Source organism: Eublepharis macularius, chromosome 17 (assembly GCF_028583425.1).
Source record: "Eublepharis macularius isolate TG4126 chromosome 17, MPM_Emac_v1.0, whole genome shotgun sequence".
NCBI classification, from domain to species: Eukaryota; Metazoa; Chordata; class Lepidosauria; order Squamata; family Eublepharidae; genus Eublepharis; species Eublepharis macularius.
This window is the reverse complement of record NC_072806.1, coordinates 12,712,764-12,739,070: the sequence shown is the minus strand read 5'-3', so window position 1 is coordinate 12,739,070 and position 26,307 is coordinate 12,712,764. Positions and strand designations below refer to the sequence as shown.

The 26,307-nt window shown below is 44.3% G+C and overlaps 1 protein-coding gene across 1 annotated transcript; it reads right to left on the bottom strand.

The window, feature by feature from the left end:
• Nucleotides 1-6,241: 6,241 nt before the first annotated feature.
• Nucleotides 6,242-23,543, bottom strand: LOC129344860 (arylacetamide deacetylase-like 4). Its single transcript, XM_055001769.1, has 4 exons — nucleotides 23,392-23,543; nucleotides 16,342-16,558; nucleotides 13,510-13,573; nucleotides 6,242-7,076 (listed from the first exon to the last, which is right to left on the bottom strand). Exons 1-4 carry the CDS (start codon nucleotides 23,467-23,469, stop codon nucleotides 6,302-6,304), a joined length of 1,134 nt encoding a protein of 377 aa, XP_054857744.1. The 5' UTR covers nucleotides 23,470-23,543; the 3' UTR covers nucleotides 6,242-6,301.
• Between the last annotated feature and the right edge of the window lie 2,764 nt (nucleotides 23,544-26,307).

Sequence of the window (26,307 nt, the reverse complement as noted above, 5' to 3'; positions counted from 1 at the left end):
CCCTCGTCCCATCCCCCATGCCCCTCCCCTCTACTTCAGCCCTCATTGGCTGGGGCTGTCCTCCAATAGGAATGGAAAGGGGTGTGTCGTTTTTGGAGGGGGTGGAGTTGATTCCCTGGGATTGTTATAGGAGGCATTGTGTTGGGGGATGGGGAAAAATGGCGTCCTTGCTTTTTTATACCTTGGGATAGGTGCTTGTGAACTTGGTGCTTTTGCAAACAGTGTTGGAGAGAGAGGGAAAACGTATTTTATTGAGAGAAAAAATATTATCTGTGCCACTGTGTTTTATTTTTTACAGGAATGGGTCTGGCTGGTGTAAAAAGCAGGGGATGTTTTTTTTTTCCAGGCTCCCCTGGACATTTCAAATCCCACCCCCACCCCTTGATGGAAGAAAGCAGCCCGCTTGCCAGGCTGCCTTCAAGAAGGTTCTCTGCCTGCTCACAGCTCCCTGCTTTTATATTCAGTGGAGAAGCGGCAGAGCAAAACAGAGAACCTTATTTTTCCACCCCACGAATTTGTCCCCCCCCACTGGAAATAAAAAAGAGAGAGCTAGAAAGAGCCCTCCCCCTTCCAGGTCCCAGCAGCAGAGAGAAAGTTTTGCTTCCCTTTCCCCATTTCTATCTCAGAGCAAAAACGTTAAAAATCAGAGAGAGGAGAGCCCACTCCACCCCCTGTAAAGTCAGGGTGGTAGGAAAAAATGGATCTTTCCCCTGTTAGCAGCGTTCAGCATAATCCCCTGGGTGTAGCAGAATCGCTCTGGGGCTGGAATGACAGGCCCCTGAGTGGAATGATGGCCCCTGGGAGTAGCAGAAGGGCTCTTGGACTGGAATGACAGGTGCTTGAGTGGAATGACGCTCTCTGGAAATATCAGAAGGGCTCTGGGACAGGAGTGACAGACCCTTGAGTGGAATGATGGCCCCTGGGAGTAGCAGAAGGGCTCTTGGACTGAAATGACAGGCCACTGAGTGGAATGATGGCCCCTGAAATAGCAGAAGGGTTCTGGGACTGGAACGACAGGCATCTGAGTGAAATGATAGGCCCTTGAGTGTAGCAGAAGTGCTCTGCGACTGAAATAACTGGAATAACTCAGTCTGTGACTGAGTGGAATGACGGCCCCTGGGAGTAGCAGAAGGGCTCTGGGATTGGAATGACAGGCCCTTGAGTGGAATGACAGCCCTTGAGAGTAGCTGTCCTACTCCCAGGGGCCTGTCATTCCAGTCTCAAAATGCTTCTGCTACACCCATGGGTCATCATTGCATTCATGGGCCTGTCATTTCAGTCCCAGTATGCTTCTCCTTCACCCAGGGGCCATCATTCCACTCAGGCTCCTGTCTTTCCAGTCCCAGAGCCCTTCTGCTACACCCAGGGGTTGTCATTGCACTCAGGGGTCTGTCATTCCAGTCCCTGCACAGTCTATTTTGGCACAGAGGCCTTCCTGTAAAATCTATTCCAAACTTTCTTTGCAACTTTTTTTTTGCTGTAATGTATTTCAGTGGAGCCCATGCAAGTAAATTGGCATTCCTGGTTCCCATTATTTCCAATGGGCCTTCCAGGCTCTTCCATTATTTCCAATGGGCAATCCTGTCATTCCTTTTAGTACATCCCATCCCATTCCTGCTTGTTTAGGAATAAACGCTTTTGAATCCAATGGGCCCTACTGCTGTCCATAAGAGCCAGTAAAACATATGGAGCCTGCTTCTAAGTATAGGAGTGTGCATCCGGTTTGGTTGCCAGGCTCCAGGTGGTGAGATAAAGAGAATAGCCGTTTCCGTAATGAAAGCTGAGCAGCACAGAGGGGAAACCCCCACGGAAACCAAACAAAACATCAATCAGTTAATAAACTTTGAAAGTTCTTAAAGTGCCAGTGCAATATACAGTGCAAACTCTTAACATGAAAAGTATCAAATTCATTCAAATTACATTCATGTACAGTAGCATAAACATTCAGATAAACTCTACAGTAGTAGTTGTAAACATTCAGATAAACTCTACAGTAGTAGTTATAGCAGCATAGACAGAAAGTGTCCAGAAGTATGCACAGACTACAGAGGTAAACCCCTCCTAATGACGATGTTCTTGCTGTCCTTTATTCCATATTCTTCCAACAGGGATATATAAGAAGCTAAGACCTTTTTCCTCCACGCTCAATCTGGGGCCGGCTGCAAATCACAGATTTCGTGCCCACTTCATCAGGAGCGTGATTTCTATCGTGAAAAAGATTATATCAATTTCTCCCCTCAATATATCAACCTAACCCAATTCTCACTGTTCATTACGGAAACGGCCATTCTCTTTATCTCCTCACTGTGATTATGGCTTCTTTCAAAGAAGTTTTGGCTTTCTCTACAGAAGATAGGGAAGAAATTTTGGCAGGCATGTCCTCTGTTATGAAAGATTCGGAGAGTTCTCCTAAGGATGATTGGGACTCTTTAAAATTTCTCAAATGCAAAAAGGTTAAATTTGAACTGCATGCGGCCACCCTGTTTGATTATTTACAGGCTCTACGAATACCACGAGGCTTGAGGATCCAAAAGCCCCCAGGCATGTTTGGGTTTGATGAAGGTTTTAAATCAGACTGGGCAGCTATTCTAAATAAGTGCAGCTTGGATTTGATGTTGCTTATAGTTAGAAGGAGTAAGAAGGAGTGCGCAGAGCTTACCAAAGATATAGAGAAGATGACAGAGGCGATCCAGACGCCTTTACCTTCCTCAGAATTTGAGGCACGACTTAAGGAAATAGAACAGGAAGTCAAAGCGTTTGAAGCCCGTACCAGGGAAATTAAAATCAAGAAATATAAGAGGGACACCCTTGATTATGCCAACAATAGGGTATATTATTGGTGGGACAACTCGAATACTAACAAAGATACTCAACGCAGGGTGACCTGGGCAGAACCGATTAGATCCTTTTCGGACTTAGAGACATCGGGACTCTCTGATAGTTCAGGGGATGAGGGTCCGAGTGGACGTCATCTCCGGAGTAGAACTATATATTCCAACAGCAGGCAGCCTTTTTTGGGCAAAGGCAAGAGGAGAGGTTTCCACAAACCGAGATAAATAATTTAGTTATCAATTTATCAGGACGCCCGCTCTCCCCTGCAGAGGAATCTGTCCTTAATAAGGGTCTGGGATATGTTCCTACACCTACTTACTATCCCTTCCAAACGCGTTTGGATCTGTTTAAACTGATTCGCCAAATCAAACTTAAGGCGTTTTTTAGCAAAGTAGGAAATGACAGGTCCAACTCGGAGCTCACTGTGCCCAAACGACTTATACAGAAATCTACTTTCATGCCCCCGGTATCTGACCACAGAATTGATACATTCGAATTTATGGTAATGAGAGATGTGGCTAGATTAGAGAAAGAACCTTTACGATCTCGGAAGAATCTCACTGGGGCGGAGTTCAGAGCAATTAGGACATTGAAAGAGGATAATACCATTGTCATTAAACAAGCCGACAAAGGGGGAGGAGTGGTTGTTTTGGATAGGGAAGTGTATCTAGGAGAAGCTAGGAGACAACTGGCAGATGCATCCAGCTATGTGAGAATACCATCAGATCCAACAGACCACATTAGAAACATCATTAAGGTGGTCCTTAATGAAGCACGGGAGTCGGGAGAAATAGATGAGATGCTTTTTAAATCTCTGTGGATTAAGAATCCCCGGACTCCTTTATTTTACATTCTACCCAAAATACACAAAAAAGTGGACCCTCCCCCTGGTCGGCCAATTATTTCAGGTTGTGGATCCATTTTGGAGCCATTGGCAATATTGATTGACTCTGTACTTCGTCCAGCAGTGCTTAATATACGTCCCCTTCTGCAGGACACTAGAGATTTCATTAAACGTATAGAAGGCAGGCATCTAGAAGAAGGGGCTGGATTCCTCACCATGGATGTGTGCTCCTTGTACACAATCATCCCGCATGAATCAGCTAGAATGGTGGTGGAGGATGCGCTGATTAGGGAGCAGGGCTATGGGCATTCTAGGGCTTTTCTGTTACAATTGCTGGACTTGGTACTTGAGAAAAACTATTTCCGCTTTGAGAAAGATTTCTATTTTCAATTGAGAGGGGTAGCGATGGGCAGCTCTGTGGCACCCAGTATAGCCAACTTATTCATGGGCAGCTGGGAGAATCAGTTTATTCTACATCCTTCAAACCCATATAGAGAACATATTGTCCATTATTTCCGTTTCATAGATGACCTCTATTTCATCTATAGGAATATGGAGGGAGTGGAAGAATTTTGTGAGTGGCTGAATAGTCAGGATCCCAATGTCAAGTTCACGTGGCAACATAATGAACAACAAATTAACTATTTGGATGTGGTTACATACAGGAGTGGGGACCATTTGGTTAAAATTAAGACCTACACTAAGGAGACAGATAAAAATTCATATTTGGATTTCCAATCCTTTCACCCCCGGCACCTAAGGGAGAACATCCCCTTTGGGCAGCTGCTCAGGATCAAACGGAATTCGTCCTGTGCAGTGGATTTTGACAGAGATGGCAGATCCCTCTGTAGGCAGTTTTTGAGGAGGAATTACCCAGAGAAAGTGGTGGAGCGTGCTTGGCAGAGAGCAAGAGTGAGAGAGAGAAGATCCCTGTTTGAATCAGAAAGAAAAGCACGGGAAGATAGGATAGTCTGGGCTTTGGATTTCTCTCCCAGGGCTAATCAGATAAGGAAGATCATCTCCCACCATTGGAATATTATAGAGAGCATCAAAGGCTGTGAATTGAAACCAAGGGTAGGCTTCCGTAAAACTAAGAATCTCAAGGATGTATTAGTTAGGGCTGATGTTTGCAGTGAGACCAACTTATGCCGCCTCCCTAAGGGGAATTTCAAATGCGGGCACTGCCAGATTTGTGATCTGTTTGTGGAGGGTAAAGAGATCTCCATCAGGGGATTTAAGCATAGTTTTGGCCATTTTGCCAATTGCCAGAGTAAAGGAGTGGTTTATGCTCTGGAATGCCCCTGCAACTTGTTTTACATCGGTTGCACGCTCAGACCTGTCAGGGTCAGGATATTGGAGCACATGGCACGAGTTCGGAACAATGTCATAGAAGCACCACTGACTCAGCACTTTAAGGAGCAAAAGCACCAAGCTAATAGCCTTAAGATTGTTATTTTAGAAGTGGCTGCCAAGGGCGAACGAGAGGGAATACAATCGTGGCTTCTCCAACGGGAGGCTTACTGGATATTCAAATTTGACTGTGTGAAACCAAAGGGCTTGAATAATGAGCTGTTACTGAACTGTTACCTGTAAGTTGCACATCATAGTTGACTTGTATTTTGTAAGCCTGTACCTTTAAGTTGTGAGTCTCCAATCAAAGAGTAGAGATAAAAAGGTCTAATGAGGGGACTATGTACGCGTTAAAGAACAGGCAGCAGCCAGACTCCAGGTTGACTAATTAGCAATCTTGATTGTGAATAAGAATAATGGATGGGATATGTGAGTATGGAAATGAATTGGGAACAGTGAGAATTGGGTTAGGTTGATATATTGAGGGGAGAAATTGATATAATCTTTTTCACGATAGAAATCACGCTCCTGATGAAGTGGGCACGAAATCTGTGATTTGCAGCCGGCCCCAGATTGAGCGTGGAGGAAAAAGGTCTTAGCTTCTTATATATCCCTGTTGGAAGAATATGGAATAAAGGACAGCAAGAACATCGTCATTAGGAGGGGTTTACCTCTGTAGTCTGTGCATACTTCTGGACACTTTCTGTCTATGCTGCTATAACTACTACTGTAGAGTTTATCTGAATGTTTACAACTACTACTGTAGAGTTTATCTGAATGTTTATGCTACTGTACATGAATGTAATTTGAATGAATTTGATACTTTTCATGTTAAGAGTTTGCACTGTATATTGCACTGGCACTTTAAGAACTTTCAAAGTTTATTAACTGATTGATGTTTTGTTTGGTTTCCGTGGGGGTTTCCCCTCTGTGCTGCTCAGGCTCCAGGTGGTGGCTGGAGATCTTCTGGAATTATAATTGGTCCCCAGGCCAGAGAGGTCAGTTCTTCTTTAAAAATGGCTACCTTGGAGGGTGGACTCAATGTCATGGGCCCTGCAGAGGGGTTAAATGCCATAGTAGGGTAAAATCTCCAAGAATTTCCCATTGAAGCTGGCAACTCTAGCAACTGGTGACTGCATCTGTTTAAGAGCATTTGCCTTGCATGCAGAGGCCCAAGAGTTAAAAACAAAACAAAACAAAACAAAACAGGAGGGGTGTCATGCAGTATTGCATGTTGTGTTTATTCACTGATAGTTTTATGTAAAGATTTCCATTTTAGAACTTTTTAATGAAACTTGCTATGCTTTCCCATGCAGGTTTTGCATCTTTGAATGAAAAGGGCATCTTATCGCCTTCAAACATGATTCCATGGAATCCGTTTTTTAGGTGAAGCCAAGTCACTGGCACGCCATTGTCTTCTAGCCGTTTCTTGTACAACAGCCCATCATCCCTAAGAACGTCATACTCGCAAGTCAAAAGCAAAGTCTCGGGGACCTGGCGTATGATGCCATCTTCAACTAAAAGAGGGGAAAAATCTGCCTGGAATGTTATCTTGCAGACTTCGTAAAGTTTCTTGGAAAATGGAGCAGGCTCCAGTGGCACGTAGCCTCTGACCTTAAACTCATCTGGAATGTGATGAGCACTAATCCACTTCCTATACCTCACTCTCAGCTCATCGGGAACATGGGCGCCATTTATAATGCTATCGAAATCTACAGTATCTTCGGTTATATATTTGACACCAAGTTTAACAGCCCGTTTTCTGTACAACATGGGGATAGATTTGTTTTGCTGATAGGAAGGCAAACTGAAGTCCAACGATTGGAGGAGTGGATAGATCAAAACCTGAGCTCTGGGCTTTACGACATCCTTCATAGCCACCAGAATGTGACAAACTGCTGCGGCCATTGTTCCTCCACTGCTGTCACCTGCAAGGATAATGCGGTTGGGGTCCACTCCATAATTTTCTGCTTCTTTTTGAATATGTTCTAGGACTGTGATGCAGTCGATTTTCTGGGCTGGGAATGGGTGCGCTGGAGCTAAACGGTATCTGAAAGATCAACCACAGCAGGAGTTTTGAAATGTTGTTATAGCAGTTCTGATGAAATGAGTTTTATGAAAGATATTGAGTTGGGACAGGGCTAAACTGGCCGTTTCTGCTAGGGTTGCCAACTCCAATTTGGGGGATTCCTGGGGATTTCAAGGTTAACCCTAGGGAAGGTGGAGATTAAAAAAGGATGGGTCCTCTCCATGGTATTAAGCAATAGAGACCACCCTCCAACACAGTCATATTCTCCAGGGGAAATGATCTCTGTCGCCTGGTGTTCAGTTGTGATTTCAAGAGCTCTCCAGGACCCTCCTGGAGATTAAACCTAATAGAGAGGCATCCATGGGTATGGACACTATTCAACTCAAAGGGTCTTCAGCCCTCCCGTGGTCAATACTGAAAGCTCAGTCAACAAGAGTTCAAATAGAATTTTAGTAATGTGTAATGTATCTGTGAAATCAAAGATTTTGTGTGTGTGTGTGTGTGTTATGTGCCATCAAGTCACTTCCGACGTATGGCAAACCTATGAATGAAAGAAATATCCTATCATTAACAGACTTACTCAGATCTTGAAAACTGGAGGATGTGGCTTTTATTGAGTCAAGCCATCTCATTTTAGGTCTTCCTCTTTTCCTACTGCCTTCTACTTTTCCTAGCATTATTGACTTTTCCAGAGAATCTTGTCTTCTCATAATATGTCCAAAGTATGATAGCCTCAGTTTTGTCATTTTAGCTTCTAGGGAGAATTCAGGCTTGATTTGATCTAGTATCCACGTATTTTTCTTTTTGGCCATCCATGGTATCCGCAAACCTCTCCTCCAGCACTACATTTCAAATGAATCAAAGTGCTCATGTGCATTACATACTTATGAACTCTACCCAAATATTCCCCTCCAATTATTCTGATTTCTCTTAAATATCCCGCATGACAGTCATAAATACAATAAATACACCAATCAAAAATAGCATAAATAAGCTTCTCATGAACTTACTTATTGTATTTATGATTGATGTATTTATTGTATTTATGACTATCATGCGGGATATTTGAAAGAAATTGGAATAATTGGAGGGGAATATATGAGTAGAGAGTATTTATTTCACATGAGCACTTGGATTTCACGGATACATTACACATTACTAAAATTCTATTTGAACTCTTCTTGACTGAGCTTTCAATATTGACCACGAGAGGGTTGGAGACCCTTTGCATTGAATAATACCCTCCCAGAGGTTGGCAACCCTAACCTACTGAATCCCTCCCTCTGCTACAGACCCCCCCCCCCCATGTTGTTACTCATGGACCTCCAGGAGCTCAATGGGCTGCCGTGGTAATGGGGAGGCAGAAAGTTCTGTTTCATTGACAGAAAAATTAGTCTGAATGTCAGCTTTTGGTTTGAACCCCCCACCCTTCAATATAAAGGTAAATTAATAAAAAATCATGGCTAGTATTGATCCCAGCTACTGCTCTGGACACCACAACTCCCATAATTATTCCCAATATAAAAGTAAACTTCAAAAAATCATGGCTACTCCTTTAAGCTTCTTGGCCTAGAGCGGAGTGAGCCAGCTGCTTGGCCCCGCTCTCCTCTGCACCTGGGGTACTTTAAGAATACTGCCCAGGAGTCTTGTGCTGCCAGATAGGGAGGGAGAGAGTGAAGAAGAACAAGCTCCTGCCTGGTGGAGTGAGTGAGCCAGATGCTCGGCCCGGCCCTCCTCTGTGCCTGGAGCACTTTAAGAACGTTGCCCAGGAGCCTTGTGCTGCCAGAGAGGGAGGGAAAGAGCGAAGAACACACTCCTGCCTCCTTGTGGTGAGTGAGAGCCAAACTACAAGTGACGTCTTACACAGGTTGGACACTAGTCGGCTTCCCTCAAGTTTTGATGGGAAATGTAGGCATCCTGGTCTTGCAGCTGTAATGGAGAGCCAAGCTGTAAAACCAGGACACCTACATTTCCCATCAAAACTTGAGGGAAGCTGACAAGTGTCCAACCTGTGTAAGGCGTCACTTGTAGTTTGGCTCTGAGCCAGCTGCTCAGCCTTGCCCTCCTCTGCACTTGGGAAAGTATCAGAACATTTAAGAGTTTCTAAGATGCTGGTGCGAGTGGGAGCGCTTGCAACCGCTCTTGCCAGTTTACGTTTTTAATCGCCCTCCTGTTTACCAGTCATTGCCACACAAGTTGAGGATGTATTTTTGCATGCCGGTTGTGTTGAAATTGTCATCTGTACCAGTCTCTGGAGAATTTAATTGGGCCTGTATTTAACAGAGCCTAACAGACCTGAAGTGCCTATAGAACTTAAATAGGCCTGAAATGCCTATTAATCAGAGAGAGAGATCAGGTGGTTAGGATGTTTAATGATTAATTGTATGCCTGGGAATTTTAAACTGTAATTATTTAAGAGCTGGTAGCTTGGGCAGATAGAGCGAGCCAAAGGGTGGTGGGTGAAGGATTGACCAGTATGGCGTCAGGGATCACAGTCCTCTGGGGGCGAGGGAGGTATGGCGGTGGGACTCAGGCCAAGATGAGAAGGACGCGGAGATATGGTAGAGTTCAGTGTCCTTCCAACCTGTGTCCCATCCTGAGAAATGCTGTGTGTGGAGTTAGGAAATTTAGCCCCCCTTGGACACTGATGTTGTGCAACACTAGGTCCATAAATAATAAAACGAGAACACTGCATGATTATTTTGCAGCGAAGGATATGGACCTGGTGTGCGTGACCGAGACCTGAGTAAGGGAGGGCAAAACAGTTGCCTTGAAAGAACTGATCCCCCTTGGATTTTCGGTCCTCCATCAGTCCTGAACGGGTGGCCTGAGGGGAGGGGTGGTGATCCTTGTCCGAGAGTCTTTCTCCTTCAGACTGCTCCCTGCCCCAGAGATCTCCGGTATTGATTGTGTGGGCCTAGTGTGGGGTGCCGAGGAGATTTTGGCTATCTGTGTGGTGTACCGACCACGTAGCGCACCAGCAGATACCCTGTTGCGTCTGTTGGAGGTGGTAGGGGGTGGAGCAGAGTCCGTTGAAATTAAATCCCACAAAGACGGAGGTTCTGCATGTGGGCCTGGGGGCCATGGGTACAGGACTCTGGCTCCCCGCCCTTGATGGAGTGCTACTTGCACCCGTTTCAAGAGTTAGGAGCCTGGGGGTGATCCTGGATGTCTCCCTGACTATGGAGGCACAGGTTGCAGTAGTTGCTCAGTCTTCATTTTTCTATCTAAGACAGGTCTGGCAGCTTGTCCCCTACCTATCAACCCATGACTCAACTGCAGTGATCCAAGCGAAAGTCACCTCTCGACTAGACTACTGCAACTCGCTCTACAAACGGCTTCCCTTGGGCCTGATCCGGAGGCTACCGCTGGTCCAAAATGCAGCTGCACAAGTAATTGCAAGGGTTCCGATTAGGGAACAGTTGGTGTAGTGGTGAAGAGTGACAGGACTCTAATCTGGAGAGCTGGGTTTGATTCCCCACTCCTCCACTTGAAGCCAGCTGGGTGACCTTGGGTCAGTCACAGCTCTCAGAGCTCTCTCAGCCCCACCCACCTCATAGGGTGTTTGTCATTGTGGGGATAATGATAACATACTTTGTAAACTGCTCTGAGTGGGCATTAAGTTGTCCTGAAGGGTGGTATATAAATCGAATGTTGTTGTTGTTGTTGTTATTAAATATAACACCTATACTATGCCAGCTGCACTGGTTACCAGTTGAGTACCAGGTCCGGTTCAAGGTTTTGGTGTTGACCTATAAAGCCCTATGCAGACTGGGCCCAGCATATCTGCAGGACCGCCTCTCCCCATATGTACCCCAGAGGATGCTTCGTTCAACAAATAAACAACTGTTGGTGGTCCCTGGTTCAAGGGAGGCCCACCTGGCCTCGACCTGGTGGAACTCTCTGTCTGAGGAAACCAGGGCCCACACTAAAGATCTGCCCACCACCCTACATATGAGCCTACATATGAGCCACGGCTTGAAAAACCAGTATTTTATCGTCGCCATCTGAAGAGAAGCTGTATTGTATTTATTGCATAAAGCTGTTTTAATGCTATTTGTATAATGTTTTATCTGTTTTTAATTCTTATTTATGTAAATTGAAATGTTTTACTCCATCCTGAGCCCGCTTGGTGGGGAGGGCGGACTAAAAATATAAATCAATCAATCAGTCAATCAATCAATTAATTAAATAGTTAGCAGTCATACTTTGGACCCTGCTCTTGACCTAGCTAGACCTGCCTTGCTGGAAATGTCAGCAGAAAAATGACACCCAGCCTCAAATTTGAATGAATGAAGCAGTTACTATTTTTCCAGAACATATGTCTTGGCTTGTCTGTGATTCCTTGAAAAAGAAAAACTAGAAATGGGATCAATGATCTAGATGACCCGTCAGAAAGAATAAATCACAGCCTCACCTTCAGTTCTTCTTACAAAACACTGTGGCCCAACTTCTGCATTTTCTACTCCAGCAGGGTGACTTATATAAGGAATATTTATGAATGCACTCATTTTGAATAAATTATTTATGGCATAGCACTTCAATCATCCCTGCTAGAATTTTGGATGTATATGGACTTGTGTAATAACTATGCAATTTTTTAACAAAATACTTACAACTTATGTATTACTCTGCACATGCACTTTATTGTAACTTAATAGCTAGGCATACTACTATCAGAGCTGGCATTTTAGTGCAATACTTATGTTTGCCTGTTGATTATACTGTTGGCAGAAGCACTTTAAGAAAGATTTCTCAGGAGGTAGATAGAATGATGGGAAAAAACCCCTATCCTACTGTCATTATTAAGAATATGCAGTCTACATGTGATATATGATTTTAAAAGGATTGTTTTGTGATAGCCAAATTAAATTATCTTTACTCATATCTAGTTCCTTTATTGTTATGCTTAGTTAGGTTGCTGGAAATGTCAGCAGAAAAATGAGATTATAGCAATTTGCGTTGTCCCCATGATATAATTATAGCACAACTAAACCACTGGGTTTGGCTATGAAATAATACAACATCCATTGACTGTGAGTGGGAGGACATTTTTGCTGCATTTCCCCCTGGCTGCTTATTGTAATGGGGCTGTGTTTGACAGAAATTGGAATTTTTCACAAAATATGCCTTTCCTGTTTGGGGAGCTCATTGTAGATTAAGTCAGAATTTTGCAAAGATGATAATATTCACAACGCTGTATTCAGGAATAGAGAATCCCTAAATAAAGTGGCATGGTTACATAGCAAGGGGCCAGCAATGGAAAGCTGGCCTGGCCAGCCCAGACCTCCTGGGTCACGTCTTAATGGGGAGCGGAGAGGTGGGGGTGCTGCGATGAGTGGGCTGACTTCCGGCACAGCACCACTCCCTCTCCTTCCTCACCCTTCCCTTCCTCCTCATCTCCTCCCTCCTCTTCAGCCAGGTGCCCAGTATTTTCAGGACATTTCCCCTGGACAGTCCAAAGAAATCCCAGACTGTTCACGTAAAAACCAGACACCTGACAACCCTACTTATCTCTTGGAGTTGCTATGAGTTGGATGTGACTCAGCGGCTTCTACACACATATTCCGGAATAAGTTTAGCAGATTTACGCCAGATATTAGTATATAAATGTGAGTTAACAGACAAGTACACAATGTTAAGCAACTGAAATGATAGTGAAACCATTTAATCTATATTATTTCTTTTCAACTGGAAGATGGTAGGAACTCCGTGTTTGATTTGCATTTTTGTAAGGGCTCTAAGATGGAACTTTTAAAAACAGCTGTTGAAGTTTTGATGGCTTCCATAGTCTGTTGACTCTCATGGGCTTATGCATGTTACTTATAGTGGCTTACAGATGTTACTTGCTGTTTTAATAATTAGATTTTCCCCCCTGATATCCACACAGTTTTTAATCTATCTGCCTTCAGTTCCTGTTGCCTGGAAGAAAAACAGGCTTATAATGTTCTGAATAAAGAAACAAATACAAGCCAAGCCAATGTTTCTGATGCACACACACTTTCCTAAATATAAATAACAACAACAACAATAATAATAACAATAACAACAACAACAACAACAACAACAACAACAGCATTCAATTTATATACCACCTTTCAGGAAAACTTAATGCCCACTCAGAGCAGTTTACAAAGTGTGTTATTATTATCCTCACAACAATCATTGCGTGAGGTGGAAGAGGCTGAAAGTGCTCTGAAAGAGCTGTGACTGACCCAAGGTCTGCCAGCTGGTTTCAAGGGGAAGAGGGGGGAATCAAACCCGGCTTTCCAGATTAAAGTCCTGTCACTCTTAACCACACGAAGATTCCAATTTTTTGCGGTAATTTTCAGGCATTCTTTCACTTTGGCACAACACAAAATGTCTGCTTAAGTGCATTTCTGATATGGCATTTCAGCCTTAGCAAAAAAACGGAGCACTGCTTAAATGGTGACTATGGAATAAACTCACATACTCAATGTCTATAACAATCGATTCACTCTCTCGGGCAATTGTCCTGCACACATATGAGTAACATTCTGCAAAACAAAAATCATTCAGTATACTGTGTCTTTATACAATATATTATTTTCTCTGTCATTTTCATAGGAATTTCATTATGAGAATTATCTAGTTATCTATGTCCCAGTTCATAATTCTATTAATGTTGCCAACTATAATTGGATCCCCTTCTATATAATTAATTTCTGCTTTACGCCGCCCCAAAAAACTCTCCTTGTTTTTCATACATTTTAAATCCACTTCCAGATGCTTATCTCCTTGTTTGGTTTGTTTCTGATGCTCCATTGGTAAATTAGCCATTATCAATTGTTTTAAGATAATTTTCATGTTTGGACTTTAATATGGGTTTCTTGAAACCATAATATATATGGCTTATCTTTTGGAATGTTTTATGCACCCGCATCTGTCAAAGGGACTATGTTGTTTTCTTAAAAAATAATATGCAGCAAGTTTTTCATAACACATAAAGAAAATAATCATGCCCCACTTTACCAAAAAAGAAAGATTTTCAACTATCCCCTAATCACAAACATAGTCACACTCCAAGATATCAGCAACCTGCAATGAAGTTGGAAAAACAGGTTGGGGGTGGCATTTCAGATGAATCCTATAGCATTTTTTGCATTTTTATTATTTATATCTTGGGGGCCTTATTAAAAAAAAACATTTAAGAATCCTGAATTTCTTTCAACACTCTTCAAAGGCAACTTTCTAAGTCAATGTCTTTCTAAAACTATCAAAGTCCATGGACATAGACGTGCGCAACTCTAATTCGGATGGTACCACAAAGTGTTTTTTTGCAAACTAAACCAAAAACACAGGCACTGAAATGCAGCAGTGTAAAAAAAAATCAAAATAAGAGTTATTCTCATAAATGCAGAGCTGTATCTTGGGTTGCCAGAACCCGGGGCATCTCAATTCTGGCAGCGCCCCTGCCTCCACATGCACGCATGCGCAAAGCACATGTGTGCTCCCAGGAGTGTGTGATGATGTCACTCGCATGATGTCATCATGCAGGGCACCCGCGGGCACATGCCGCCTGCACTGCTGCTGGAGGGCTGGGAGTACGCAGCAAGCCGGCCGCCCCGTCAGCTCTGCAGGTGCATGGCACAGGCAGCCTCCCAGCCCTCCCATGCTGCTGCCCATGCTGCCCACTCAGCTAGGATGAGGAGCAAAGCAGGGGGAAATGCCTGCCCCTCCTTCACTCTGCCAGGATCAGGTGCAGAGGAGGTAGCCATGTCCATCCCCCCTGCCTTCATCCGGCCAGGATCAGTGACGGAGGAGGACTGAAGGCCCACCTGACCACCCTCACCTTTCTAGAGCCCATTGTATTTTTTCCCACAGCGGATTTTGTTGCTAGTCCTATGATATAATTCCCTTACTGTCTATCCGACGATGCATTTTTATCCTGGTGCGCCTGCGTGGGGGCGCACAAGGTTAAAAGGATGCCGTGGAAGGCTGCCGGAGTCAGGCGAGTCTGCCCGGCCTCCTGCTACTGGCCTATGTAGCCCAGCTGGAGGAGGAGGGTGGCGCAGGAAAACTGAAGCACCTGCAAGCCCTGGTGCAGCCCAGGCAATGGGGCGAAGAGCCCAGAGCCCTCTCAGCCCCACCCCCACTGGAGCCATGCCACTCTCGGTGGAGCTGGGGGGACACAGCGGAGGTGAAGCACCAGGCACCCCCTCAGCCCCACCGGAGCCACACCGTGCTGCTTTCAGCAGGGCCGGGGGCACAGCAGAGGTGAAGCGCCCAGTGCCCTCTCAGCCCCATCCCCACCGGAGCCGCACCACTCTCAGTGGGGCCGGGGGGACACAGCGGAGGTGAAGCGCTAGGCACCCCCTCAGCCCCACTGGAGCCGCACCGTGCCACACTGCTCTTGGCAGGGCCGGGGTGATGTGGCGGAGGTGAAGTGCCAGGCACCCCCTCAGCCCCACCGGAGCTGCGCCGTGTCACTCTCGGCAAGGCTGGGGCAACATGGTGTAGGTGAAGTGCCGGGCACCCCTTCAACCCCACTGGAGCCATGCTGCTCTCAGCTTTCCCCAGACACATCCTTGCCCCTCTACCTGCCAGTCCTCCCAGACCCCTCCTGCCTCTGAGACCTCAGCAGACCCCACTTGCCCCCTACCTACCAATCCTCCCCAGACCCCTCCTGCCTCTCAGCTATCCCCAGACCCCCCTTGCCCCTCCACCTGCCAGCCCTCCCCAGCCCCAGCTTTCTAGAGCCTGTTGTATTTATTTGCACAATGGGCTTTGTTTCTAGTTCTTAATAATTCAGGACTTAACAAATGTTTCTTCATTCAAACAAGGAAAATTAATCCTGGAAAAGTAAAGTGAGAAACAGCGAGGGCATATTCGAGGTTTGCCAGGTCCCCACTTCTCCAAACCAGGGGGTGCATGCCTACCTGATGGCCTGCTTCTCCCTTTCTGGCCACTTCCCCTCTCACTGGACAGGTGAGAGGCAGCGGCTGGTGGCTGCTGGGAGTAGGGGATCATCCACCATACTGAAGGACCTGACAGCCCTGGCATGCTATGTCTCTAAATGATTCAAGAATTCAAGTTGTGAATAGATTCACCCCCTCCCTCCACCAAGTCCTTTTATCTTCCTACAGGCCTGATGCTTTCAATCACCATGAAGAAGAAATGAAATGTCTTGGCTAACTTTTCTCTTTTCTGTACTATAAATATCTTTTCTAGGGAAGGATATTGGATCCTGTCTGCATGGCTGCTCCGGGCTTCCTCTGCTCTTATCTTCTACAAATAGGTATTTCAAAAGTATGAAATGTCTTACTAGTTGTCCCAAACATGCAAAGGCCTCCATGGAAGAAAATTACACATCTTCTTTTCTCAGAGGATGAACTTTTTGGCTCATAAATTCGTACAGGAACGTGACCAAACTGTGCATCCCGGATATGCAGTGTTGGGTCTTTCTTTAATACAAGTAGAGATATCAAGTTTCGAACAAACGTCATTTGTTTACAGATTCCCAATGTCTCCAAAATAGAACCCTGTTTTACAAAGAGAGAGAAACAGAGAGAGCACAAACTAGTACTAGGTGAGCAACATGGCACTGGAAAGAAACTGCCTCTATTTCGTGTTTTTGCTTTTTCTTTTACATTAATGACAGGTGCAAAAAACTCAGGATAAGCTTATGTTTTCTTTTTGTATAAGGAGAATGCAAATTCAAAGTGGGGGTTTGAGGGTCAAACATCATGAATGATAAATCTGAAATCTTTTGTGTAGAGACAGGTCTGATGCCTACAGACAATTTGGAGTGAGATAGTTTTGTGAGCCAAGCCATTTCCATATGCCCTTAAAGGGATGGCTCACTCACCGAACGCTGGCAGCTTTCCCCCAGGAAACCTGGCATCTCCATTTGCAAAATGGTTGTGTCCTATTTGGCTTCTGTTTTTCTGGCACCTTTTCTGGGAACGCCTTTTCTAGGGGTGCCCAAAAAACAGAAGCCAAATGGCCTGCAAACTTTTTGCAAACGAAGACGTTGCCAGCATTCCGTGAGTGGGCAGTCCCTTTAGGTCAAACAGAAAGCAGCAGTTTAACCAACCTTTAATCTGCCGTTCCTTTCTCTTGCACAGGCTCCATCCATTTCCCCCCAACTGGGTTTCCCCAGTATCATACTTTCTATACCATGAATCAAAAAAGTAGATGAAAGGTCTATATTGCTTCTCCTGGGAAGAAAAAGTGGCATTGAATACCCTGCAGATCAAGAAATAGTTTAAAGTAGAATAGATGCCAAATTTTTATTTCTAAATTGAATTGAACACTGAGCACACTAATAAAATATCTCTAGGAAGTTTATGACATATTAAGTAAATTTCAACTGTCACCTGGCTTTCAAACTGAACTGGTCAGTGAGCATTCAGAAGCATCTATTGAAAGATGTAGAGTGTTGCCAGAATGAGATCCTGGTGGAAGCTAGTTAAAGCTGCTCAGTATAATGAGTCCTCTAGATTCTGGTCGATTGTCTCCTCTTCTTTAAGAACTAGAGGTAGTTTTTATCATGTTATTACTGCTCTAACTTGAGTATTGCATTTTTCATCATTGTATTCTAAGATGGAAAACTATGACAATTCGGATTTCTCAGTGTCTCTTGATCTCCCAGAATGGCAACCAGTCCTATGTTCAGAGTAGAGATGGCCACGAACAGCAATACGAACAAAAAAAAGCCATGAACAGCCCAATCTTCTGTTTGCGAACAAGCTGTTCGTGAGGCCCCATTCTAAACGAACAGGTGGTCGTTGCAAGCCTCGTTCATTGCTGTTCGTTGCTGTTCGTCAAGCCAGACAGTCTGGCACCTGCAATCAGTTCCCTTGGCAACTTAGGCAGGGATTGTCTGAACTCGATCTGAACTCCTGCTGTTGCCCTGGAAACCCCAATCTAAGCCCAATTTAGCTTGATAGGCGTGTCTTCCTTCCAAGTGCGGAGCTCCAACAGATTGCTGTGGTTAATTAAAAATATACTGATTCTACTGCCCGAGTACAGTGTAATAGTGAGGGTCACTTAACTGCCCCCTTCTCTGTCGTTGGGTTGGTTCGGCAGGGGTGCCTTCTAGCACCATCTTTATTTAGCTTGTATTTGTTTGATTTGCCAAGTTTTTTTAATTGATCCTTTACTGCACACACCTAAATTACTGGACATTTCAATACCTCTCTTACTATATGCAGACAACTCTGTCTTACTTTCCCAAACCCAGATCAGCTTTCTTCGGGCCTTGAAAAGGTTCCATAGTTACTGTCTGTATGAGGAACTATCAAGTTTACTAAAACTAAAATTATTAAGTTTGCAGCTCACTCTTTGATTAAAATAGAGACATGGATCGTTAACAGGCGGAAGATCTTGTAGGTTTCCTCTTTTTGGTATTTGGGCATTTTATTTCAGTCTAATTTGTCCTGGAGATGTTATAAACAACTGGTCACTCAGAAATCTATTGATACTTTGATGGCAATTTTGCATTTCTTTTTTTCTAATGGGGCACAGTACATCCCAGTGGCTATTAGAGTTTTCAGCTCAGAGGTAATTTCTCAACTTTTGTATAGTGCCTCTATATGAATTTCTGATGTAGATGTCTCTATAAATAGAATACAGTCCTTGTTCCTTTGGGCAATTGGAGGGTCCCCTAGGTGCATTTCATCATTAGCCCTTCGTTATGGATTTGGTCTTAGCTCTATAGAAACCTGGGCAGCTGTTTTCTCCAGGGGCACTGATCTCTGTCACCTAGAGATTTGTTGCAATTCCAGGAGATCTCCAGCCACCACCTGGAGGCTGGCAACCCTAGACCAAACTGATTAATGCTAGAGATAAGATTTATACCAATTTTGATGCTAGGAGGACATGTTCTTTGCTTGCTTTTGGCCTTCCATCTAAGAGTAAACTCCTTTCCTATTTAGGATTCTTGGTTAGCCCAAAGTTATGTAGGACCTTTATGCACACATGATTTAACTGCCCCTTTTCAATGGTATTGTTTGATCATCTGCTTGGGATCCCCTTTTCAGATCAGATATATCCTTGCCCCCTACAGTTGGTGGACTCTCTTATACGTATTCTTCTGCAATACTCTTATGTGCTCCAATTTAGACTAAAATGAATTATGCCTTGTTTTGATAAATGGGACATGTTTCCTTTAGTGACATAAGAGCAAAAGGTTCAATTCCTCTTAGAGGATTCTGATTTCAAATGCACTTATTTTGTTGCTTGATTTCTAAAGGCCTCACAGAAGTGTCAAAGGGAGGTGTTTTTAGACATGGGTTCTGTGTAACTTTTCTTTTAGACTTATTGTTCAAGACCTAGGTCCAAAAACAGGAGAAGAGAAAGAAGGAAGAGGAGGAAGAGCTGCTCTTCCTTAGACTAACCTGTCATGGCTACTCTTGGGAAGTCTTGCCTCACTTACCCAGAGTTTACAATAGGTGACTTCTACGGATGTGCAGGGGAAAAAATCGGGAAATCCAGTTCGGTAATACCTAACTAGGAAAAAAATTTATAATCTCTGTGTACCAAATTGATTCTCTAGTTTGGTTTGAGAATATAGAGAAAAATTGTTGAAATTTGGCCATTGTTTCTTATGGGAAACTTAATTCGGGGCTATCCAGTGGTTGGGGGCAGGGGTCATTTTTGACCAAAGTTTTTTGATCAAATTAGCAGAGAACCTACTAATGAGTATTCTCTAAAATCCTCCTAAAAATTGGATGCCGGGAGCCAAATTTATGGCCCCCAAAGAAGGTGCCCTCAGCCACTACATTATTCCCTAAGGGGAAGATTTTCTGGGGGCTATCCAGGGGGTTGAGGTGACATTTTGCAAGAAAAATCCATACTACAGACTGTCCTCTAAAGACTTCCAAATTTTCAGAAAGATTGAACACTGGGGTCCAATTCTGGGGGCTCCGGAACAAGGAGCTTGCAGCCAATCCATTTTGTTCCTACTGCGGAGAAAAAAGTCCAAGCTGACTCCCACTGCAGAAACACATGGACCAAGGCTGACATGGCCAAAGGCACACTCCCAAATGCAAGCCCATCCCTGGAGAAGCCCAATAGAAACCAGTCCTCTGGGCTGAACTCCCCCTCCCCCCTACAAGTGTCGCTCTTTGAGAGCCTCAAAGTGAGGGCTGCCTCCTTCTCTACCAAACACTCGAGCATGCGACCCTCTGGCAGGCATGTTCTGGCCTGCCTCTGGTGCAGTTGGTGAGTTGCTTTCACACTGTGCAAGAAGTGATTTGCGAGTCACTGGCATTTCTAGAGAAGACGCTGGAACTCATGAGTTGCGGGTCCTCTGCAGATTCCTCAGAAGAACCCAGACCAAGCTCATTCTTGACCATGAGGTGCAGGTTGTGGGATGTGCAGTAAATGCGCTTGAGGCCCACTTGCGTAACCACTGCCTTCATATTTGTGTGCCATCAGTCACCATGTATCCAACAGTGCCACTGCTGTCACCTACAGAGTCCAGTAATTCCCTCTCAATGATGACAGTGACGCTGGCCGCCATATTTGCCACGTCGCGGGCATTGAGGACCTCGACATGGAGCAGAACTTTGTAGTAGCCAGCCTGGCAGTCCTCCATCTGGTCCTGCTGAATGCTGGTCCACCCCCACCCTGGCATTTCTAGAGAAGACGCTGGAACTCATGAGTTGCGGGTCCTCTGCAGTAAATGTGCAGTAAATGCGCTTGAGGGATGTGCAGTAAATGCGCTTGAGGCCCACTTGCGTAACCACTGCCTTCATATTTGTGTGCCATCAGTCACCATGTATCCAACAGTGCCACTGCTGTCACCTACAGAGTCCAGTAATTCCCTCTCAATGATGACAGTGACGCTGGCCGCCATATTTGCCACGTCGCGGGCATTGAGGACCTCGACATGGAGCAGAACTTTGTAGTAGCCAGCCTGGCAGTCCTCCATCTGGTCCTGCTGAATGCTGGTCCACCCCCACCCTGGCATTTCTAGAGAAGACGCTGGAACTCATGAGTTGCGGGTCCTCTGCAGATTCCTCAGAAGAACCCAGACCAAGCCATATTTGCCACGTCGCGGGCATTGAGGACCTCGACATGGAGCAGAACTTTGTAGTAGCCAGCCTGGCAGTCCTCCATCTGGTCCTGCTGAATGCTGGTCCACCCCCACCCTGGCATTTCTAGAGAAGACGCTGGAACTCATGAGTTGCGGGTCCTCTGCAGTAAATGTGCAGTAAATGCGCTTGAGGGATGTGCAGTAAATGCGCTTGAGGCCCACTTGCGTAACCACTGCCTTCATATTTGTGTGCCATCAGTCACCATGTATCCAACAGTGCCACTGCTGTCACCTACAGAGTCCAGTAATTCCCTCTCAATGATGACAGTGACGCTGGCCGCCATATTTGCCACGTCGCGGGCATTGAGGACCTCGACATGGAGCAGAACTTTGTAGTAGCCAGCCTGGCAGTCCTCCATCTGGTCCTGCTGAATGCTGGTCCACCCCCACCCTGGCATTTCTAGAGAAGACGCTGGAACTCATGAGTTGCGGGTCCTCTGCAGATTCCTCAGAAGAACCCAGACCAAGCTCATTCTTGACCATGAGGTGCAGGTTGTGGGATGTGCAGTAAATGCGCTTGAGGCCCACTTGCGTAACCACTGCCTTCATATTTGTGTGCCATCAGTCACCATGTATCCAACAGTGCCACTGCTGTCACCTACAGAGTCCAGTAATTCCCTCTCAATGATGACAGTGACGCTGGCCGCCATATTTGCCACGTCGCGGGCATTGAGGACCTCGACATGGAGCAGAACTTTGTAGTAGCCAGCCTGGCAGTCCTCCATCTGGTCCTGCTGAATGCTGGTCCACCCCCACCCTGAAGGTCATTGGATTGTCACCAGTGCACAGTAAGCGAAAGGTACACATGCTGTGTCTGAGAGCAGGTCCAGATGACTGATGGAAGTGCACAGTTATCCCAGTGGTGCGAGACAACTGTGCCTTCATGTGCACCTTGGCAGCCTTGTGAAGAGTTGGCACCATGGTCCTGCTCAGTGTACCAAGGACAGTCTACTTGGTTCGGCCCTCAGAAGCCAAAGCCCTCTACTATGGAAAAAGGCTGCCTGGTGATCATCTCTGCACTTTTCTGAGTGACGAGCTTAGATGCCCTCTGGACACACACACACACACACCCCGCTGCCCTTGGCATACCAGTGCCATGTGCACCAAACATATCTGGCAGAAATATTTGGCAGTCCTTCCCTACGGAAGACTTGGGGGTGGGGGAGTGCCAGAGGTGGTCGCAGGATGCTTCTAGCCATGTGGTGCCAGTCTCTCTCCTCACAGGAAATAAGCAGTTTTTAAAATTCAAACTAAAAAAAACTTTTCCCTTTCCCCCAACCCTATCTCTCCCAGATACCAGGCCAATCATCTCCCCCCAAAGACAGAAAGCACCCAGCGAGTCTACAACTCTCAAACTGGGCAGCAGCAGAAGTCCTCCAGGTGCAGCAGCAGTCAAGGCCTCAGCAGGCAGGAATCCACTGGACAGCAGGAATCCACTCCAGCAGCAGGGCAGAGTCAGGTTGGAGAGAGTCAACAGCCAGGGCCAGACGAACAATCACCCCATACGAAATAGAGGCTGCTCTCAGACAAGCCTGCCAATTTAACTTCTTGCAGGGCACTCTCGTAGAGAATCCCATTGGCCAGAGAAGGAGCAATCCTGCAAGGATTGGCCACTTACTCCCCTCTCCCTTCCCCATTCCCCCTCCCTTCTGTTTCTACCTCCCTCCTCCCTCCTTTCTTTGAAAATGGGTGGGAAATACTGTTTCTTAGCCGTTCCTTAGCAATGGAACACCAGCTGCAGTTACCGACGTTTACCAAATTAAACTTAATTAATTGGTAAATTTCGGCCGTTTCCAGACGGCTTACCTGGCTCCGGAATGTTGCGCCATGTTGCGGGGAAAACAGCCTCATGGCAAATTCAGGCTGTTTGAACTACAGCCTGTCCATACATTTTATGAATCTGTTCTGTTATCACAAAAATAAAATGGAGGAGGACAGCTCTACCAACACTCCTTGAAGGAAAAGCAGTGTCAAAAGGTGGTTTAATCCCACTTTTTCTATCTGTGGGCCAAGCTACACATGACGAATGACACTTGAACGGCAAGTGGATTGAGTGGAGGGCAAGTGAACAGGGAGAAATACACTTGCTGTTCAAGTGTCATTTGTCATGTGTAGCTTGGCCCTCAGAAGTAATATGGATGTCACTGAATGTTTATTTTAATTTTCTGGGTTTTTTTCTATGAACATTCCCCCCCCCCCCCGCCCTCTGCATTATATATTGCTAGATAACCCTGAGAATGGAACTCCTTAGTTAAAGTTTGAGGTACTTACCACACAAAACGTAGCATTTACCATAAGCCCAAAGAATGATAGTTTGAATGGTTCATTGCAATCTGGAGGGATATCCATTCTTCGGAAATTCTGATATATCCCTCCAAGAAAAAGAAGAGTCAGGCACAAGAGCAAGAAAAGAGACAGTTCCATTTTTGTACCCACAAAGTTATTCAGCTTCTTAAGTACATGAAATGCCAGTTATATATACTATTGCCCCACCCTTGCCTGACCCGTGTAGGAGTTTTATCTTATTGACCCATGTAGGAATTTTATCTTAACCTGTGTACGAGTTTCATCTTCTGATACTTATCTAAATAGAGAGCATAATTTTTTAGACCAATCTTTTAGACCATATCTAGGTCTGGATTTTAGCCATTTGATTACTGAGTGGGTTATGTTTTGAAGGAAAGGCCAAATGATACAGAGCACAGGCCAACTATATTTCCCCTAAACTTGCTGCCTAATATTTTTTGAGATCCTATGGACTGTGTCTGAGACATTGTGCATAAAAAAGAGTATGCTCTGTGAATTAGTTTAGGTCACTGTAAACGTAACAGGTCTGTTACATTCCTCTTATGTTATCATACAAGTAACAGCATGCAGGACTATATGGACACTTCCCATTGCATATGGGACTTGATTGTAATGCTACCCCACAGTTGTGTGTTCAACTAGATTTTATCAGTAGCTATCTTAAAGCAAAAGAGAGCCAGTTTGGTGTTGTAGTTAAGAGTGCCGGGACTCTAATCTGTAGAACCAGGTTGGATTCCCCACTCCTCCACTTGAAGGCAGCTGGGTGACCTTGGGTCAATCACAGCTCTCTGGAGCTCTCTCAGCCCCACCCACCTCACAGGGTGTTTGTTGTTGTGGGGATAATAATAACATACTTTGTAAACCGCTCTGAGTGAGTGTTAAGTTGCCTTGAAGGGCTGTATATAAATTTAATGTTTTTGTTGTTGTTGTTATTAATAACAATAACAGTCCCCTAACTTTTAAATCAGGTTACTGATAACAAGCAACCTTCAATGGCTACCAGCAGTTGAAGCCAGCCAGACCTGGCTCCAGTAACCATGGAGGGGAGCAAAATCCCTCACGGGAGGTAGACACACTTAATTCTGTGCAAACATTTTATGATTTAAAGTGCAAAAAGTGCTTCTATATTTCATACAAAACTCTGTCACAGTATACATATACAGTATTACAATAATACTACATACATAAACAAATTCAATACAAATGTAGCAGAAATGACTCCGGAGAAATAAAGAACAAAAAGCTTAATAGAAGAGAAAATTTATGTTCTATTCCTTCTTTTGTCTTTTCTTAATGTTGTGTGACTGGACAGCTGGAAAGATGGCAGTATAACAATCCCACGCTCAATCTGGGGCCGGCTATTGATGACACAGATTTCATATATCACTTCCTCAGGAGTGTGACAGGCACAATGCAACGTTCCTACAATCGGGAGAATGGTGGCGGTTTCTTCTCAGGCACATGTATGCAGGAAGAAATTGTTATTTCATGAACTATACTACTTACTATACAACTTATTCATTTTTTTCCACTTTGTATAGCTGCCTGCATACCTATTTGAGATCAAAATCACAAAGCAAAAAAGCAGAGGGAACCTACAATAAAGAATTTATGCAAATATCTTACAAAAAGTATATTAAGAAACAGTTCTAAAAGTGCAAAGTGCTACACAATTTTATAAGAACAACCTCATGTACAATATATGTATATATCAAATTATCAAATATAGAAACAATCCAATATAAATCAGTCAACAGTTAATAAACAATATAATAACAGTTATTCTTTAAGTTAACAACAATTATTAAGTTTACACCAAGCTTTAGACCTCTCTATGTCAATTACAAAAAGAAAAGCGAGGAAAGCAGCATCGGCATTCTTTCATGTCCAGCAATGAAGACAAGGGAAGTATCCACAACCTAGGAGTGAACCAAATGTAATCTTAGTATCGTTTTCTTTTCTTTTTCTTTTGCAGGTGCTGCTAAAGGGTTGCAAAGACCCATGATTAGCGACTCGACAAGGAGCCATCTAATGACTGATTTAATGATCTATTAAATTCATAATTATAGTATATTGTACTTTAGAAAAATTCTTGTAAGGCACTGTCACTTTATATTAATTGTAGTGGTCACTTTTCTATTGTTATTTATTGATATTTTTTGTACATAAGCATATTACACTTTACTTATTGTATTTATTATGACTGATATTATCTGCTGACCTTATTGTCATATGGGTGACTATGTATGCCTCTGAGCTCTCAAGGCAGCCTATATATTTGGATTATATATGTATAAATATATTTATGTATCTTAATTTTTGGCTGTTTTTAATTTATGGTCTTAAACGGTATGAACTATCTGATGTAATTTTAACTTTGTGTGCAAATTGTGATCTGCCCTGAGCCTGCTGTCATGGGGAGGGCAGAACACAAATCTAATAAATTAAATTAAAATTAATTATTTAAGGATAATGAAGATATGAGACTGTTCACACATTTTTCCTTCAGTTTATTTGATCTGCTTTATTTGTGCTTTAGGTAGTTTGTCATGGTGCTCTTGGAGCTCCTCTATTGGATATTTTCTGTGATTCTCTCTTTGGGTTTCTGGATGGCAGTGGTGGCTGGTACTCATTGGGGTTGGTGAGGCAGAGGGTAGGGCAGTCAACAGTAGGCAGAGCTAGACACAATGGGAAGCGGAGACAACTAGTTTTGATGGGGTCCAACAATACCTAGTATTGAGCAATTATATTTTTTAAAAAATTAAGCACTGCAATACAGCTGTTAACATTTTGCAATAGTGGGAAGAATTCCCAATGCAGGAAAAACAGTTTGTCCTCCTCCACTGCCATATAGGAAAGGTAGTGACAACCAAAGGGGGC

Bases quoted from the DNA above. Each gene is read 5' to 3' on its own strand.
- LOC129344860 (XM_055001769.1), bottom strand. From the start codon at position 23,469: ATGGATATCCCTCCAGATTGCAATGAACCATTCAAACTATCATTCTTT. The intron at 13,574-16,341 runs GTAAGACATTTC...TTTGTTTTGCAG, and splicing joins TTGCATGTTTGGGACAACTA to AATGTTACTCATATGTGTGC. The intron at 7,077-13,509 runs GTATGTGAGTTT...TTGATCTTTCAG, and splicing joins TCGATTGTTATAGACATTGA to ATACCGTTTAGCTCCAGCGC.